We start from the raw sequence: 14,327 nt of genomic DNA, 5'->3' as shown, positions 1-14,327 counted from the left end.
CCAACAGCAGCCGCTCCAGCCATAAGATCAGCTTCGTAAAGGACATAATACAGTGACAGCTTTGTGTAAAAATACATTCTCCATCAAAGATGTAACAGCAAAACAAAACCACCTGATGTGATGTCACAGACTGAAGTGTGGCTACACTGGCAGATTTCTTGAAAAGGTCCAACCACAGAAATAAATGCAGCAGAAACTTTGTGTGTAGTTAGATCATTTTTCATCACAGAGATTAAAACGAGAGCATAGTCTGTCAACTGGTCATAAAAATTGCCAATTAGAGAAATGACGGATGTTAAAATAAAAACAATGAAAAAATAATAATTTCCAGACCAAACCAGAAGTTGGTCATTTCGGTTACAATGGTGTTTCTGTGGTGTGAGGCTCTTTGGTGCCATCTGATGACTCAGTTTCTTCACATGGATTTGTGTAAACACAGTGACCATAAGACGATGCAATACAGCGAATGCACAACACAGCTGCTAAAACAGACCTGAAAACAAAGTAATCCCTTCTCAAAAGTCATGGTGACACTTATTTAATTGCCTGTTGCTTTTGATCATTCAACTTTATCTATTCGAATGGTGTGTAAGGTGACAAGTCACAACAGGCAATAAAACAAATTTCTGTTGAAATCATAACGTGAAAAACATTTCCATAAGTCAATGAAATATGGACTTTTTGTGAAATTAAATTATGACTCTATGACTTCCAGTGCCATGGACTGGGCAGCAAAGGCACACAAGGGGTTTAAACATCGGCCAAGTGAGTGCAAAGCCAATTCATCAAACCATCACTGCAAAGCTGAATTCAATCTCCAAACTGAGAAAAGAAAAGACGGGAGTGTTCCACAGAAGTGCCACCTCTCTGCACATATTATCAGTTGCTCCCTGCAGCAACAGACCCTTTCTCTGTTTCTCCCATATGATGATTCTTACCCACACTGGTGGCTGAGATTGTACTCTGTAGGATACTGCAGCACAACAGGCTCCCTTGCCGGACTCTCCACCACGTCCACTGTCCCATCATCCCTCAGGTATGGGTTGCCCGGCAAGTCTCCATTTACCTCCGCATGTGTCCCTGGCGATGGCATGCTGGAGGGCTCCACCATCTGAGGATCCGGCTCTGTGACCTCCTCCTCCATCAGTCTTTTATATGCAGTGCCTCCAGCAGCAGCAGCAGCGGCACAGTGCCTGTCCACAAACCACTGAACCCGGCTGCCTCCACAGTTTGGGTTTGTCCCAGAGCAGCAGCATCAGTTCCCTGAAATCCGTTGTTAATATTTGAGCAGTGAGAGCAGCAGGTACGGTAGCTCCTCTCACACTCCACTCCTTGGCTTCTTACTCACTCCCGCCGTCCTTCCCTCCCCTGTCTGTCTCCCTCTATCCCCCTTACTCGCTCGCACACTCTACAGCGCAAACATTCCTCCACATGGGGAAATGGAGTGAGGGCTCATTAGTGAGTCCCAATGACAGACTCAGCTCTGCTTGCCTGCCTGCGGCTGTACTGGCAAAGTACACACGGAGAAGCTACAGAAAGGGAGAAAGGGCGAGGCGAAAAGAAAGGGAGAGATACAGGGGAAGAAAAAGAAAATAAAGACACGTGAATTATTAGAGATTAATTAGAGCCGAAAAAAGACGAAAAACAGGGAAATAGAAAGAAGAGTGACAGGTAACGTGAAGGAGGCTGAAAGGGTGTTTTTGTACAGACGGTCCCAATAACCCAGTGGATTTTGCTTACAGTGCGCTCTGCAGGTCTACACGGGGACCTGCTGGGAGAAACCACAGAGAGCGGAACATGTTGGGAGAGTCTTATAAGAGCGTGCGCCACCGTGTGGAGCAAGAGTGCGCGCTGGACTCCTCGCAACAGGAGGATGGGGATGGTGGAAGGGGGCGGCGTCCCGGCAGGGGGTCCACAGTGAGAAGTCCTTCCTCACATCGACCCAAGATACATACAAGACAGACACTTTCCGCACTTTCTTGTCATCAGTGTGATAGAAATGACATTTTCCAACAGCTACCATCATCACTAACAGCATTCCCCCCTCTCATTTAAACACCTTCAGCTCAGATCTTATGCTGTTTGAATCAAAGCTCACATGCGTCTCAGAAACACCTACTTCAGTCGAAAATATATCTCAACCCGATTTTGCTTAAGCTGGCCCACAATCATGTTTTTTTAAAGGAACAATGTGCTAGACTTTATTAGACTGAGATCTTGCGCAAATGTCAGTGCATAGAAGGGAAAATGAAGTATCATGCGGACTTGTGTTCAAGCCTGTTTTTCACCCAGTCTCCACAGTGTCTGCATAGGCACATAAAACTGCAGCGAAAATCACCCGCAGATTCTTACGAGTGGACATCCGCTGGTTCTGACCGGGCCAAACAACAACAGGTGTGGGGCTGAGCGCAGCACTTGTGTGATTAAATGCGGACAAAGAAAAAAAAAAACCCATACTCCAATGATACGCTGCAGCCAATTTATTTCCCAGTGAAGATATTTTATAGCCTGAATTCCACTGCTTACCTCTGAGGCTGTTAGATGTCTGAAGGTGATCTGTCAAATCCGTTAATCGATGCTCGCAGTAGGCTCCAGTTTAGAGACTTGGGGTGGACTCCTCAATCAGCCGTGTCGATCGATCCTGACGACGATGATCCTGTTGATTGCTTTCTTATTAGTTAGTTATTCCTTTGTTTTGACAGTGCAGCGTGGCCATGCTACACCGGCAGGGCAGCGTGTGTTTAAATAGCTTCTGAAGTCCAGCAGCAGTTGGACACATTTATTCGAGTTGCACTTTTTTGCCAAACTCTCATCAGCATTTAAAAATATTTTATCTTCTAGCTGTAGCCTCTAATATTCACAGAGACTGCGGAATCTAATCAGAAAAAATCACTGCCCTGGGTCTGTTGTTTCAAAGTCACAATCCAAGGAGTGAAGATCCACACACACAAGTGCTGAGCGTCAGTACGATTGATGAGAGCAACCCAGTGCCCAACAGAGACGCTTCAATCCAAACCAATACGCAACCGAGCAGGAAAGCAGCGGATTGGCTGTTTTTACTTGTTTGCTTATATCGTGGTCTATCGTCTCATTTTCAAGCGGAGGAAACACCTGCACCGTTTTGAAAATACCTAACCGGACACATTTCTTCTGGTTACCCCGCCTCTTCTCCGAATTTCAGACGTGACATCGTGCCAAACCAGCCAAAATAAGTTTGTGTCTTAGGATTATTTCAAATTAATTTACTGCCAACAACAGAAAACATATTTCCTAATACATTTTGTTTCCAATACAATACAACAATTTCTCTTCGTTGCTCTAATATTCATGTATTTGCTCCTCGGAGAGCTTAGTTTTTACAGGTTTTTCACCAACGCTCAGTCATCATTTCTGCCCTGCTTCACCAAACAAAGCCTTAATCACACATTCTCTCTCCACTTCAGACTGCTGAACAATGGCTTATGTTTACCAGAACCAAAACAAGACTGATGACTAAAAACGGCAACAAACTCTCTGATGAATGACTGAATATATCAAAAAGGCTTGCACTGACATTCTGCAGGTGCAGTGTGTTCTTTTGAACAACATGTCTCCTTAAGAAAAAGTGAAATTTATAATGAATGAAGTTCAAAACTGAGCAAAGACATGCATTTACAGAATGAAGTTATCCTGTATAGGAGAAGAAGAAGAAGAAGAGGAAGAAGAAATCTATAGCTGAAAGCTGCTGCTAAAAATAACGTTACTATCCTGATATGTTGCCCAAACAAAAAGCAAAAGCAATTCTGATTGTCAGTGCACTGCCAGTGATCTGCTATACAGTATAATATGATGTGAAGAAAGAAAGACCCCTAAAAAGCCCATAAGAAAAGAAATAGATGTATTTATTTCACATTGTGTCATTATTAGTCTTTTTTTTATGATGTGTCTCATTAACTAATAGCTTTCCAGATTTTTTCCACCCCTCTGTTTATCCCTACCATCACCACATTCCCAAATTTCTTCTTTTTCACTGCACGTTGTTAAATGTCCATATTTGGTGCACTGATCATGTATATGATATATTACCTTAAGGATATTTTGTCTTATTGGTGGACATGCAGGCATTCAAACAGAAACAGGGAATTAGTTTACCTTAATGAGGAGAAATACTGTGAGAGAACAGCTGTAAGCAAACCACGGACATCTCCCAGAAAGTCTGAGAGTATCTGGTACCTAATATGAGAGAAGAAGTTGTTTACCTCAACCTCCTTTACTATACCAGTTTGAGCTGAATAAACTGCAGACCTAATTAGATAGGTGTTTCTCATGTTCTCATGTCTCAGCAGGCCCACATGGCCCTTTGTTTAATATTGGTTGGGTGTGTCCTTCAGTTTGGTTGCTTTTTGTTCAAAGTTACCATGAGAGTGATATATCTTTTGCTTTTCAGTGTTGCCAGTTCACATTTTAATAGTTAATAAAAGCTGTTCCCAGAAAATAAACTCTTCTTCAAAGGAATCAAAATACAGAGAGGCTTAGTATTTAGTTGGTGATTTGCAGGTGAAAATACATTTCAGTGTCTGTGTTTAAATATGAGGACTTTGGTTGCAATTAGCCAGCATTTCAGCAACCAGAGGCCCCAGCTTTGTTGCAATACAGTACGTGAAATGCTTTGTTGATGATTATTTGCAGCCTATATGCATACAAATATAAGATTTTAACCAAATGTAATTTTACCTTGACATTTTTTTTTCAGTTCTGAGGCAGTGTTTATATACACAAAGACTATAACAATGGGGAATTTATCTCCAAATGAGTTGCTAAAGTCATTTAAGGAAGCTGACCAGTAATAAAAATAATACGTGATTTTCTGTTCAATAATGATTAGAAGTCAGCGGCTGTTTTCTGCTGAAGGCTACGAGGCTGACGGCAGAGCTCTTTCCACACACCCACTCACTTTCTTTATTCCTATTCCTGTCAGTTTAATCAAATGAATGCCTATGTCTAACAGGGTATTGTATGTTTAATAGTGGTATTCTAGATTCAGGGTAATGTGCCCACTAGGAATGCCAAAGGACAAAAAAGGTCCTGCCAAAAGTGCCACCCACGTTTATACTGTCAGGGTTGCAACAATTATTTTTCACATTTTAAGGCATTTGGAAGGAGTCACCCAGTCTGACTTGGAGTGAGTCAGCAGGCAGACAATTTGGTTACAGTGTAGTCTGAGAAACGCTGGATGTACTGCATATTGACTAATAACAGTTTTCTCCAATAAACATGAAATTCCTTTTATCAAGGGAGCACAAAACCCCGTGCATTGCAAAGCTACCACGCACTGCATGGGGTTATTAGAAGCAAGTGTACATGTGACTCTTGTTCATGAAGGTCAAGGCAAAAACAAAGGTTTTATACACAGTCCATGATCTGTTACAGACTATCAAGAAACTACTTGTGCATATAATAGATTAGTGAATCCTGTTTTCATGTCTTACGTTGAGTGGTTTCACTGTTGCCATATTGGTGTTTTGAATCCAGATGTGATGAGGGAGGAGCAATGCGAGGGACAGTGCTTGTTTTTAGGGTCACAGCTTGTCAGTAACACAGTATACCCGTCATGACTGCAATGAGGACCAGGATTTATAAAATTAATGTCTTATTATGTTCAGTAATGTTTCCTCAACACATAGCTACTGTGTTGCTGCTCTGGACTCTAGACATCACCAACAGGCAGAAATGTTTTTATGAAACAGTTCATTTTTTTTACAGTGTCCTGTACATTGCAATCAGAGTAGAAAAATCACCCTGATCCAGCTGATTGTGGGTTCCGGTCAGGCCTATTATTTACATGCAGATTGACCCTCATGATGTTGGAAGTGCATACATAAATACTCTTTGGTAGGAACAGCCTGTAACTCTGTAGCTGCTTAAATACACTGTGACACCAGCATTAGAGGGTTACTGTTTGGATTTACGTGGATGTTGTGACAAAAATATATTCCATTGATTAAAAGGAGCTTATAGGATGGGAGTTATGCTGGTTCTGTGAATGTAAAAACAACAAGAGAAGACAAACAACTAATCCAAATCAAGATTATCTTTGTTTGTCTAATAACTACTTGAAAAGGAGCTTTTCATTGAGGCTGTGCTATAAAGAAACCCCTATAATAGGTAAACAAGGAAGCTTGGTAGGTCATTAACCAAGCAATTTAGAGGAAGTACGTTTGAATAAATTGCAGTCTTAGCAGTTTTTATCTGCTCTGGGCTTATTATGCACCTCAAACAGGCAGCGTTGAAATCTATTTTGATATTAGCTTTTCTGCACACACATCCGAACATGCACATACAGCTACCATGCATCACGTAACCAATCTGTGCTCAGTTCCTGCGCCAGTTCAGCCAAAGAAAGCTCATCACCATGAGGTGTGTGTATGTGCATGTGTCAGTGTGACAGCATTTCTGAGCCTGTGTGTGCGTGTGTGTGTGTGTATGTTCTTGATGGAATGAGTCACAATGTCTCTGGTTTTGCTGTGGCTTCATGTAACTTTTCAAAATGGAATCTAATGCGTCAATTCATCTGCTCTGGATTTGCTGAAACAAAATTAAAGTCCTCAATGATAAGGCTTGACAGCAGCTGAAGACCACAAAGCTTCTCCCTGCTGCTTATCTCTGTAGGGGACAAAGAGGAGGACTGTCTTTTTAGAACTACGTGAATACTAAATGGCTATTGTCAGAGGCATGATTCTGAATATCTCATTCATTGCATTATGATTCGGTGAAATGGGAGCTTACCATCCATGTCTTTAAAGCAATGGTATGAGCTCTGGTTTAAAACCAAACTGAAATAACCAACGCTAATAACAATCCTTATGATTATGATTTTGGACGTCAGCACTAGGGAAAAATAGAGTTTGATCAACAGTATTTCTGTGACAATAATGTTATGACACGGTGGCAAAAAGACTTTCTCTGAATGTATTGGCAAAAGGCAGAGAACACCTAGAATAAGTTGCTGCTCCATCACACACAAGCAGTCCAACACATTCACACTGAGATTCACACCTCTGGCAGTTTAGAGCCTTTAGTGTCAGTTTCCTCCCACAGTTCAAAGACAGGACCTGTTAACTAGCAGCTTTTCAAATTGCCTGCTTTCCAATTGTTGCTGTGAGGAAGTAGTACAAATAAATCTGATTAAATAAATGCAAAAATACACCCTGGTGATTTTTATAATGCAGCAAGAGTGTAGATATTTTATTTATTTATTTTTCTGGGGAAAAAACGTTTCAGTTCAAGTTCAAGTCATGTCTGAGGAACATAGTGCAGTCAGTTCACGGTTACCATGGTTTAGCCTGTTATTGACAGAAGGAGCTGTGGCCAAATATAATTGAGCAAGTCTCTTCTTCTGCACGGAGGTCAGATCCATGGCTTCTGAAAAAAAAGCATCACGCTGGGTGGTCAGGTATCTGGAGAGCAGACGAAATAAAAATTTCAAAGCTGTGCTGTTGTCATGGATCAAGTGAGAGACAAGGTTATTCTAGTTAAAATATATGTGAACAAATATTGTAGTTAACTAAGATTTAAAAAAAAAAAAAAAAGAAAGAAAGCTTCTAAGAAAACAATGAAAAATCAACTAAAATTACTTTTAACTTGGAAAACTAACCAAAACAAAACAGAGGAAATATTCTTAGTTTTAGTATTTGTTCGTTTGGTAAAAAATTGTTATCACTGGTTGACTGATGAGGCATTAATGGACATTTTTATTGAGACATTGGATTTCTGCAACACTGAGTCAGCTGCTTTCAAAAGGTTCTGTGTTTTTACTGTAATACCTATACTAACTCAGTTTTTAACTCTGATTTTTAAACAATAAGAATTAAACTAAAACCAGAAAACTTATTCTGGAAACTAAATGATGTAAAAACTGATTTAAGAACAAAAGAATACTAACCCCGGTGAGAGACGGTGTCTGATTTAAGGCAAATGTCCTGCTTTAACAGACATATTTTAAAATAGCTGTACAATTGTTTACATTACATTAATATTTTTCACATTAAACCGATTCGCTTACTCAACCTCAGCTACTTAATCACCAAAAACTGCAGTGAACAGGCTGGAGTTACACATCACAGCAGCCTGTCTGTAAATGTGCCAAAATATCCCTGTTGGATGTGAATCATGAATGAAGGAGAACTGATCTAAAGAGAGGTGATTTAAAAAGGAGAGCATTTCATACGGTAATCTTCAGTTGGTGGTTATAGTATAAGAATATTTTAGAAAGATTTCTGTCCTAGAAATCTGAGGTGTCTCTCTGTCTAAATTTTGCAGGGACATTTTGTTGCATTTTTGTTGGTAAAAGTTGCATTTGCATGTTTTAAAAATTATTTTATGCTTCATTAAAATAGAATTATTTTCAGAGTGGAACTTTGTGCAAGTACTTCCAGAAAGTTATTACAGTACCAACACTTTGGGGGGTGGGGTGAAACCGCAGTGAGACCTTGCCCCATCCTATCATGTGACCTACTGAGGTCACCTGAGTCATCAAGGTGTGAGTTGGGTTTGAAGCACGTGGGATGGGATTTTAAGACTGCATTGTAGTTGGCTGATAGCTGGAGATTTAAGCCTACACCTCTATTCAATGATTATTCACAGCAGACATGCATGGCCTCCTTTGCTCCTCTTTCAAACCATCTGTCTTCTCACATGGCACATCATGGAAGAACCACCTTCACAGAACAAGACTCACCTGCATTTAAAGGACAAAGGAGACCGTGTTCAATTTTGGGGCAAAGGAGACACACCGTTAACACGTTGTTAGTTAAAAACCATCATCTTAAAGGTCAGTTTAAAAAGTCTCTCTCTTTAAGGGCAAGCACAATGGTGCAGTGGCCTCCCATTAAAAAGGTCCTGGGTTTGAATCTACCCGCCAGCTGGAGGGCCTCTGTCCAAGGCATGCATGGGCTTAGGCTAACTTGTGATTCTGAACTGGCCATAGGTGTGAGTGGTTGTGTTACGGCCCTAGCAGGGCCTCCTCCTGAAGGTGCCTGTGTGGGCGTGTCCCACCACCTCTTCTGCCTGAGGTGCCACCTCTTTTCTTTGACACAGCTGACGCTTGTCAGTAATTAAGAGTATTTAAGCACAGGGAAAGGTGAGCTCTGGGCCAGTGTGCCATGAGTGTGGTTGCAGCTAGTGAGCTGCGCTTTGTGGGTTGCAGCTAGTGAGCTGCGCTTTGTGGGTTGCAGCTAGTGAGCTGCGCTTTGTGGGTTGCAGCTAGTGAGCTGCGCTTTGTGGGTTGCAGCTAGTGAGCTGCGCTTTGTGGGTTGCAGCTAGTGAGCTGTTCTCTTTCTTTTTGACTTTTATTTTATTGACCAACGCCTGAGTTTTGTTTGTTCCTTTAAATGGTGATAGCGGCTTGTCCGTCTCTTTTAGTTAGTTTTAATACCAACTTTAATAAAGCTATTTAATTTAACCCTCTTTGCCTTCTTGTCTCCTTTTTCTAACCCGGATACTTTTTGTTACTTCCCCCTCACCGCCTAGACCCCTCAGGGGAACGTAACAGGTTGCTTATCGCTTAGCTTTTGTCTTATGACAGCTGGGAGAGGGTGTCAACTCCCCCTCCTGACCCTGAACTGGTTAAGCAGAAGAAGATGGATGGATGCTCCCTTATGGATGGAGCAAGTATCACAGGTCTTTATTTCAGTCACCTTGTGCAACCGAGGCTTGTTGTCTGCTAACCTGCCTCTCATCCACTCATCAGTCAAACTGAGCAGCAGATAGCGGACCACAGGACATAAAGGTTACAGAATAATGTACTCTAAACCCACCAATAGTCTCGCTCACGCTTGCACACACAGTCTCCATGGGACAGAAACATATAAATAGCATATGACAACATTTTTATAATCCAGACTGTTACTGTGTCTCTCTTTCTCTCAATTTAAATGATAATATGTTTAAAAGGAGATGTACTGAGAGCATTGTGTGTGCTCCCAGTACATGTAAACTGACTCTTTGTTGCCACCTTGTTTATTCTAATGAGCATCCTTAAAGTCTTAATGCAAGATTTAGTGTACACACAGACACAGCCACCAACTGTAAGTGGATGAAAACAGGATAGAGCCAAGTCAATTATTCTTACATGAAATTTTGCTACATATGCTTCCTGGACATAGAACATTGAATGAACTATCTCTGGCTTTCTGGTTGTGATTGTAATTTAGTATATTTTTATGATGTGTACCAGTTCGTAGAAACTTTCTTACAGTGCCTTCAACTACAACAGCATCCTAACTTAATACATAACCATTTAAGTCACTTTATATAATGAAGAAGGTTTTGATGCTTAGAGAAGGAAGTTCAACTCTTTACAAATTGGATTTGCTTTTGATAGGATCTTGGAAACTTATTCTTCAGACCTAATCTACTCTGGAGCAGATTAGTTTAAGATAAAGGATCTATACATATAAAACAAAAACCTAATAACCAATCAGCTCTCTGAAAAATAATACCACTATAAGAGAGGTCATGGACCTTGGTAAAAGTAACAGTGATTTAAAGTCTTTGACTGGCAAAAATCATAAATATAAATTTTATATAAAATTGTCTTTATTGGCTACAAGTAGTTTACCATAAGTTTTGAAGGGATGTGCTATAACTCCAAAGCCTTGCACTGGAAGTCAGTCTGTGTTAAGTTTTTACATGTGCTTATTTTTGCTCTCAGACAGTTTAATACTGATAAAGTTGAAGCTGAAAGAATATCTAAGAATAAGTCTTACGCAACATAGGAATTTCTTCATTGAACCAATTCATTAATTCAATGAAATACAGAAGTAATTATAGGCATTATTATGGCGCCTCAGTGATGGGCAGTGAAGATTAGAAGTTCGCTAAATGACACTATCTCTTTTTCCTTAGATTACCTTTTTTGGATTTAATTTTAGATTTTATTTTAATGTAGAGCTTTTCTATAATTTGTGGCCACTCAAAAGTCTTGAAGTGCACACATTAATATGGTGCTTTTTTATACTTTTCATACAGTACAGAGCTTTTACATGTGCACAGTCCCTCTCTCTGCTCTGCTCTCCTCCGCTTTAGCTCTAGGAGCTGTGTTGCTTTCAGACTGTATTATCAGCTTCATATTTTTCTAATATTATAGTTTCCTTCTTGTTTTTATGTCACTCTGTGGATTGGGCCGGCCCATGTTTGTGACTGATCATACTCACGGGTAGATTGGGAAATTCAGAGTTATGTTAATGAGGTAACAAGTGGTAACCTCTGGAGCTGAAAACTGAAGCCAAGGCTTAAATGACACAGTTCCTTTCATGGGACTTGAGGCTGGCTCCAAAAAATAAACAATCCTCATAGACTCTCACATGAAAATGACAAACTTTACAGCAGAGAAGTTCATAACGTCTGCATATGTTTACATACTGGAGTAAGGGGATTGCTGTCTTAACTGACAGGTGTGCTGATTTGGGTAGTAGTATTAAATTTTGTTGAATTAAATTCTAGTATTTTATTATTTTGTTATCATCCATCCATCCTCTTCCGCTTATCTAATTCAGGGTCACAGGGAGACTGGAGCCTATCCCAGCTGCCACGGGGTGAGAGCTGATAGGTGTCTCTTGGGCTGGTACAGTGTATGAATGAAGGTGACTCATGTGACTCTTACATTACAGTAAGTGAAGCCAGAAAAGGGAGACATAGGCCTGGTCATTTTGTACTTTCTTCATACTTAATTTTGTGAAATTAGGTATTTTGCAGGTCAACATTAATGGTGCTAAAGAAAGCAAAAAAGTCAGTAAAGAAGTTTAACCTTCAGCTTGATTTTGCTAATTGCTTTTGATGGTGTAAAATGTTTGCATGGACGTTTCCCCTTTTATTCACCGAGTTGTGAAACAGACCATATGACAGCTGAGCCCGAGGAAAGAAACAATGACCCAGGACACACAGCAGGCAATTAGCACCTATCTCTCCTAATCACTCTGCGCCCTGCACGCATTTCAGCACTCATTATTGAGACAGATTTTCTATGATTCATCGCATTGCTGTGTGATTTACCACCACTCAGCAGTCAGGCGAGAATTCATTACACCATTAGAATGCAAATCCTCCTTTGAAAATAAAGCATCAATATGCGAGGCGATGCCTTCATTAGACGGTCATTTGGTTAATTGAGTCACTTTGTTTTAAGAGGGGATTAGCATATGAGCTAAATCAAGGTCGTTCTCCCCACCTGTCTCATACAGACATGACACGCTACAACCAAACAATACAGCATCCCAATACTTCTGGGGGCAAATGTCAGTTTTTAAGCAGTTGCATCTTTGAGTAATGCACTATGACGACCAATGTTCCCTCTAATTTTTCATGTGTCTGAGCGAACACACAAACTCCCTGAGCGATCCCTTGGACCACTGTGAGCGACATCAGACGTGTGCACTGTGGTCACGCCAGCATCTAATCCATCCAAGTTACATGGTTTATTAAAATAATCAAACTACAGCATTTACATTTATGTTAGACTACTTTTAATTAACTGCTTTAGCCCACTTACAATGAAAATTAAAAAAAAAATCAAGTCATTGACTTGTGTAGTATGTTAACACTATTGGAAGTAAAAATAACTTGAACTCCAATTTCAAAAACACAACTTTCTTTCTTTTTTCTTTTTATAAAGCTCTGACTTGTATTATGAGTATGAGTCTGTGGTCTGGAAGAGAGTCCTGTAACTCTCTGTCTGCAAAATACAGTAAATAATGACCAGTGCTGGGCAATTAATTATATAGTTACTTCTTCAACAAAGTAACTCAGTTTGGCAAACAACAAAGTTTTTTGCAGCTATTTTTTTTAAATGCAGCAAAGGCATTTTTAAATAAACATTTCAAACTATTTACAGAACAATCAGCTGTTCTGCATCAAATCTGATGCCACACAAATCATTTGTGCCACTCCAAAAAATAATTTCTGTCCACTATGAGATAAAGGAGAACAACAGCCTGATACCTGCAGGCCTGACAACAGGAGATGTATCACTCCTGTAACACCTGTAACATTCAGCAGTCGCCTCATTGTTCTGACACACACAACATAACTATTGACTACACTACACACTAACTACACAAGATTTGCGCTAAACGTCGCAAATCTCTCACATCTCAAAACACCGCCGTCACTCCTAAAACAACTAGATGCCACGTTGCCATATCATTTTTTGATTGGTCGACATGGTACATTTTTGGACGAATAGGAAAGGGAGACGGGGGTGGGGTTTGTTTTTGCTCACAGGCGGAGAGTGCTTTCGAGCCTTTTTTCTTATAAAACGCCGTTTTTACGGTTTCTTCCTGCAGTAAATATAAACAACGACAGTATTCAGGAAGAAAACCAAACATTGCATATTTTTTTTTATCACAACTCTGGTTTTACGTGGCCTATCTGTTGCTAGGCCACGTAAAACAATTTAAAAACTGGTATAAAGTCCACACTTTTTCCGTCAATTGTTCGTCTGTCCTGCTCACATCTCCAATGGTTGTACACGTTGTAATTGACGTGGCTTCACTCCACATCAGCCACGCGGCTTTGCTAGCTAAAACACCGGTGTCGGCGCATAAGGACGCTGTCATAGCCTGTCAACGACGTTGATTGGCTGCGTATATAGGCATTATTGGCTGGACTATGGAATAAGGTGGCATCGTTCTAATCCCATATGGGAGCAGCCAGTCACTCACTGACTAACACTGCAAAACAGAATTGTTAAAGTTTTAATTTTAATTTAAATTCAGGTTAGATTTTTTTTGTGCGCAAAGCAGATTTTCTGTGCGCAGAGACCGTGCCAGCAGTGCGCAATTGCGCACGTGCGCAGCTGATAAATGAGTGAGCAAAGTTAATTTAGTCAACCAACAGGTCAGGTGTATGTGTTGATAGAACATTTGTGGGCTTGTACTAACAGTTGAGCTTCACTGCTGCTTCAAGTGATGTGACAAATGAATTTGAGCGCACGAGAAAGAAGCTGGAGCAGAACGATTCCCATCACACATTCTCGGGGTGTGAACTGTGCTCTCCTGCCACAGATGAACCACACCAATCTGAACATGTAACATAAGAACTGAAGGAAAATGCATTAGCTTGTAATAAAGCATTATAATACCAGATATGTGTCCCTGTTTCAGTTGTGTGAGGCTTTTATTTTTTTCAGCAGTTTCCTCTTTGGCAGCGGGCATCTTAACATTTGGCTCTTGCTCCCTTGAAATCTGTTGATTTGACAGAGTGCCGACACATTCATCCCTGCACGTCTGAATTCATTTATGTACAGACAGACAAGCAAAGCAGTCACAGAAGCTTCTGAATATACAGGTAGT

At 40.5% G+C, this 14,327-nt stretch overlaps 1 protein-coding gene across 3 annotated transcripts in view; it reads right to left on the bottom strand.

Moving 5' to 3' along the window:
- caln1 (calneuron 1) overlaps positions 1-14,327 on the bottom strand; it is a 68,667-nt gene that overhangs the window by 53,777 nt on the left and 563 nt on the right. Inside the window, exon 1 of one of the 3 annotated variants that reach the window (XM_063494136.1) lies at positions 2,527-3,009. The exons of 1 other annotated variant lie outside the window; for it this stretch is intronic. Coding sequence is in view for 1 of the 2 variants with exons in the window: in XM_063494134.1 (XP_063350204.1) it covers positions 939-1,144 (206 nt within the window). In the remaining variant the exon portion in view is untranslated. Of the gene's footprint in view, positions 1-938; positions 1,338-2,526; positions 3,010-14,327 lie in introns of those variants that run through there. One more of the 3 variants, XM_063494134.1, reaches the window with a different exon arrangement.

Source organism: Pelmatolapia mariae, linkage group LG14, assembly GCF_036321145.2.
Source record: "Pelmatolapia mariae isolate MD_Pm_ZW linkage group LG14, Pm_UMD_F_2, whole genome shotgun sequence".
NCBI lineage: Eukaryota > Metazoa > Chordata > Actinopteri > Cichliformes > Cichlidae > Pelmatolapia > Pelmatolapia mariae.
The sequence above is the reverse complement of the archived record's forward strand: the minus strand, read 5'-3'. Positions and strand labels throughout refer to the sequence as shown.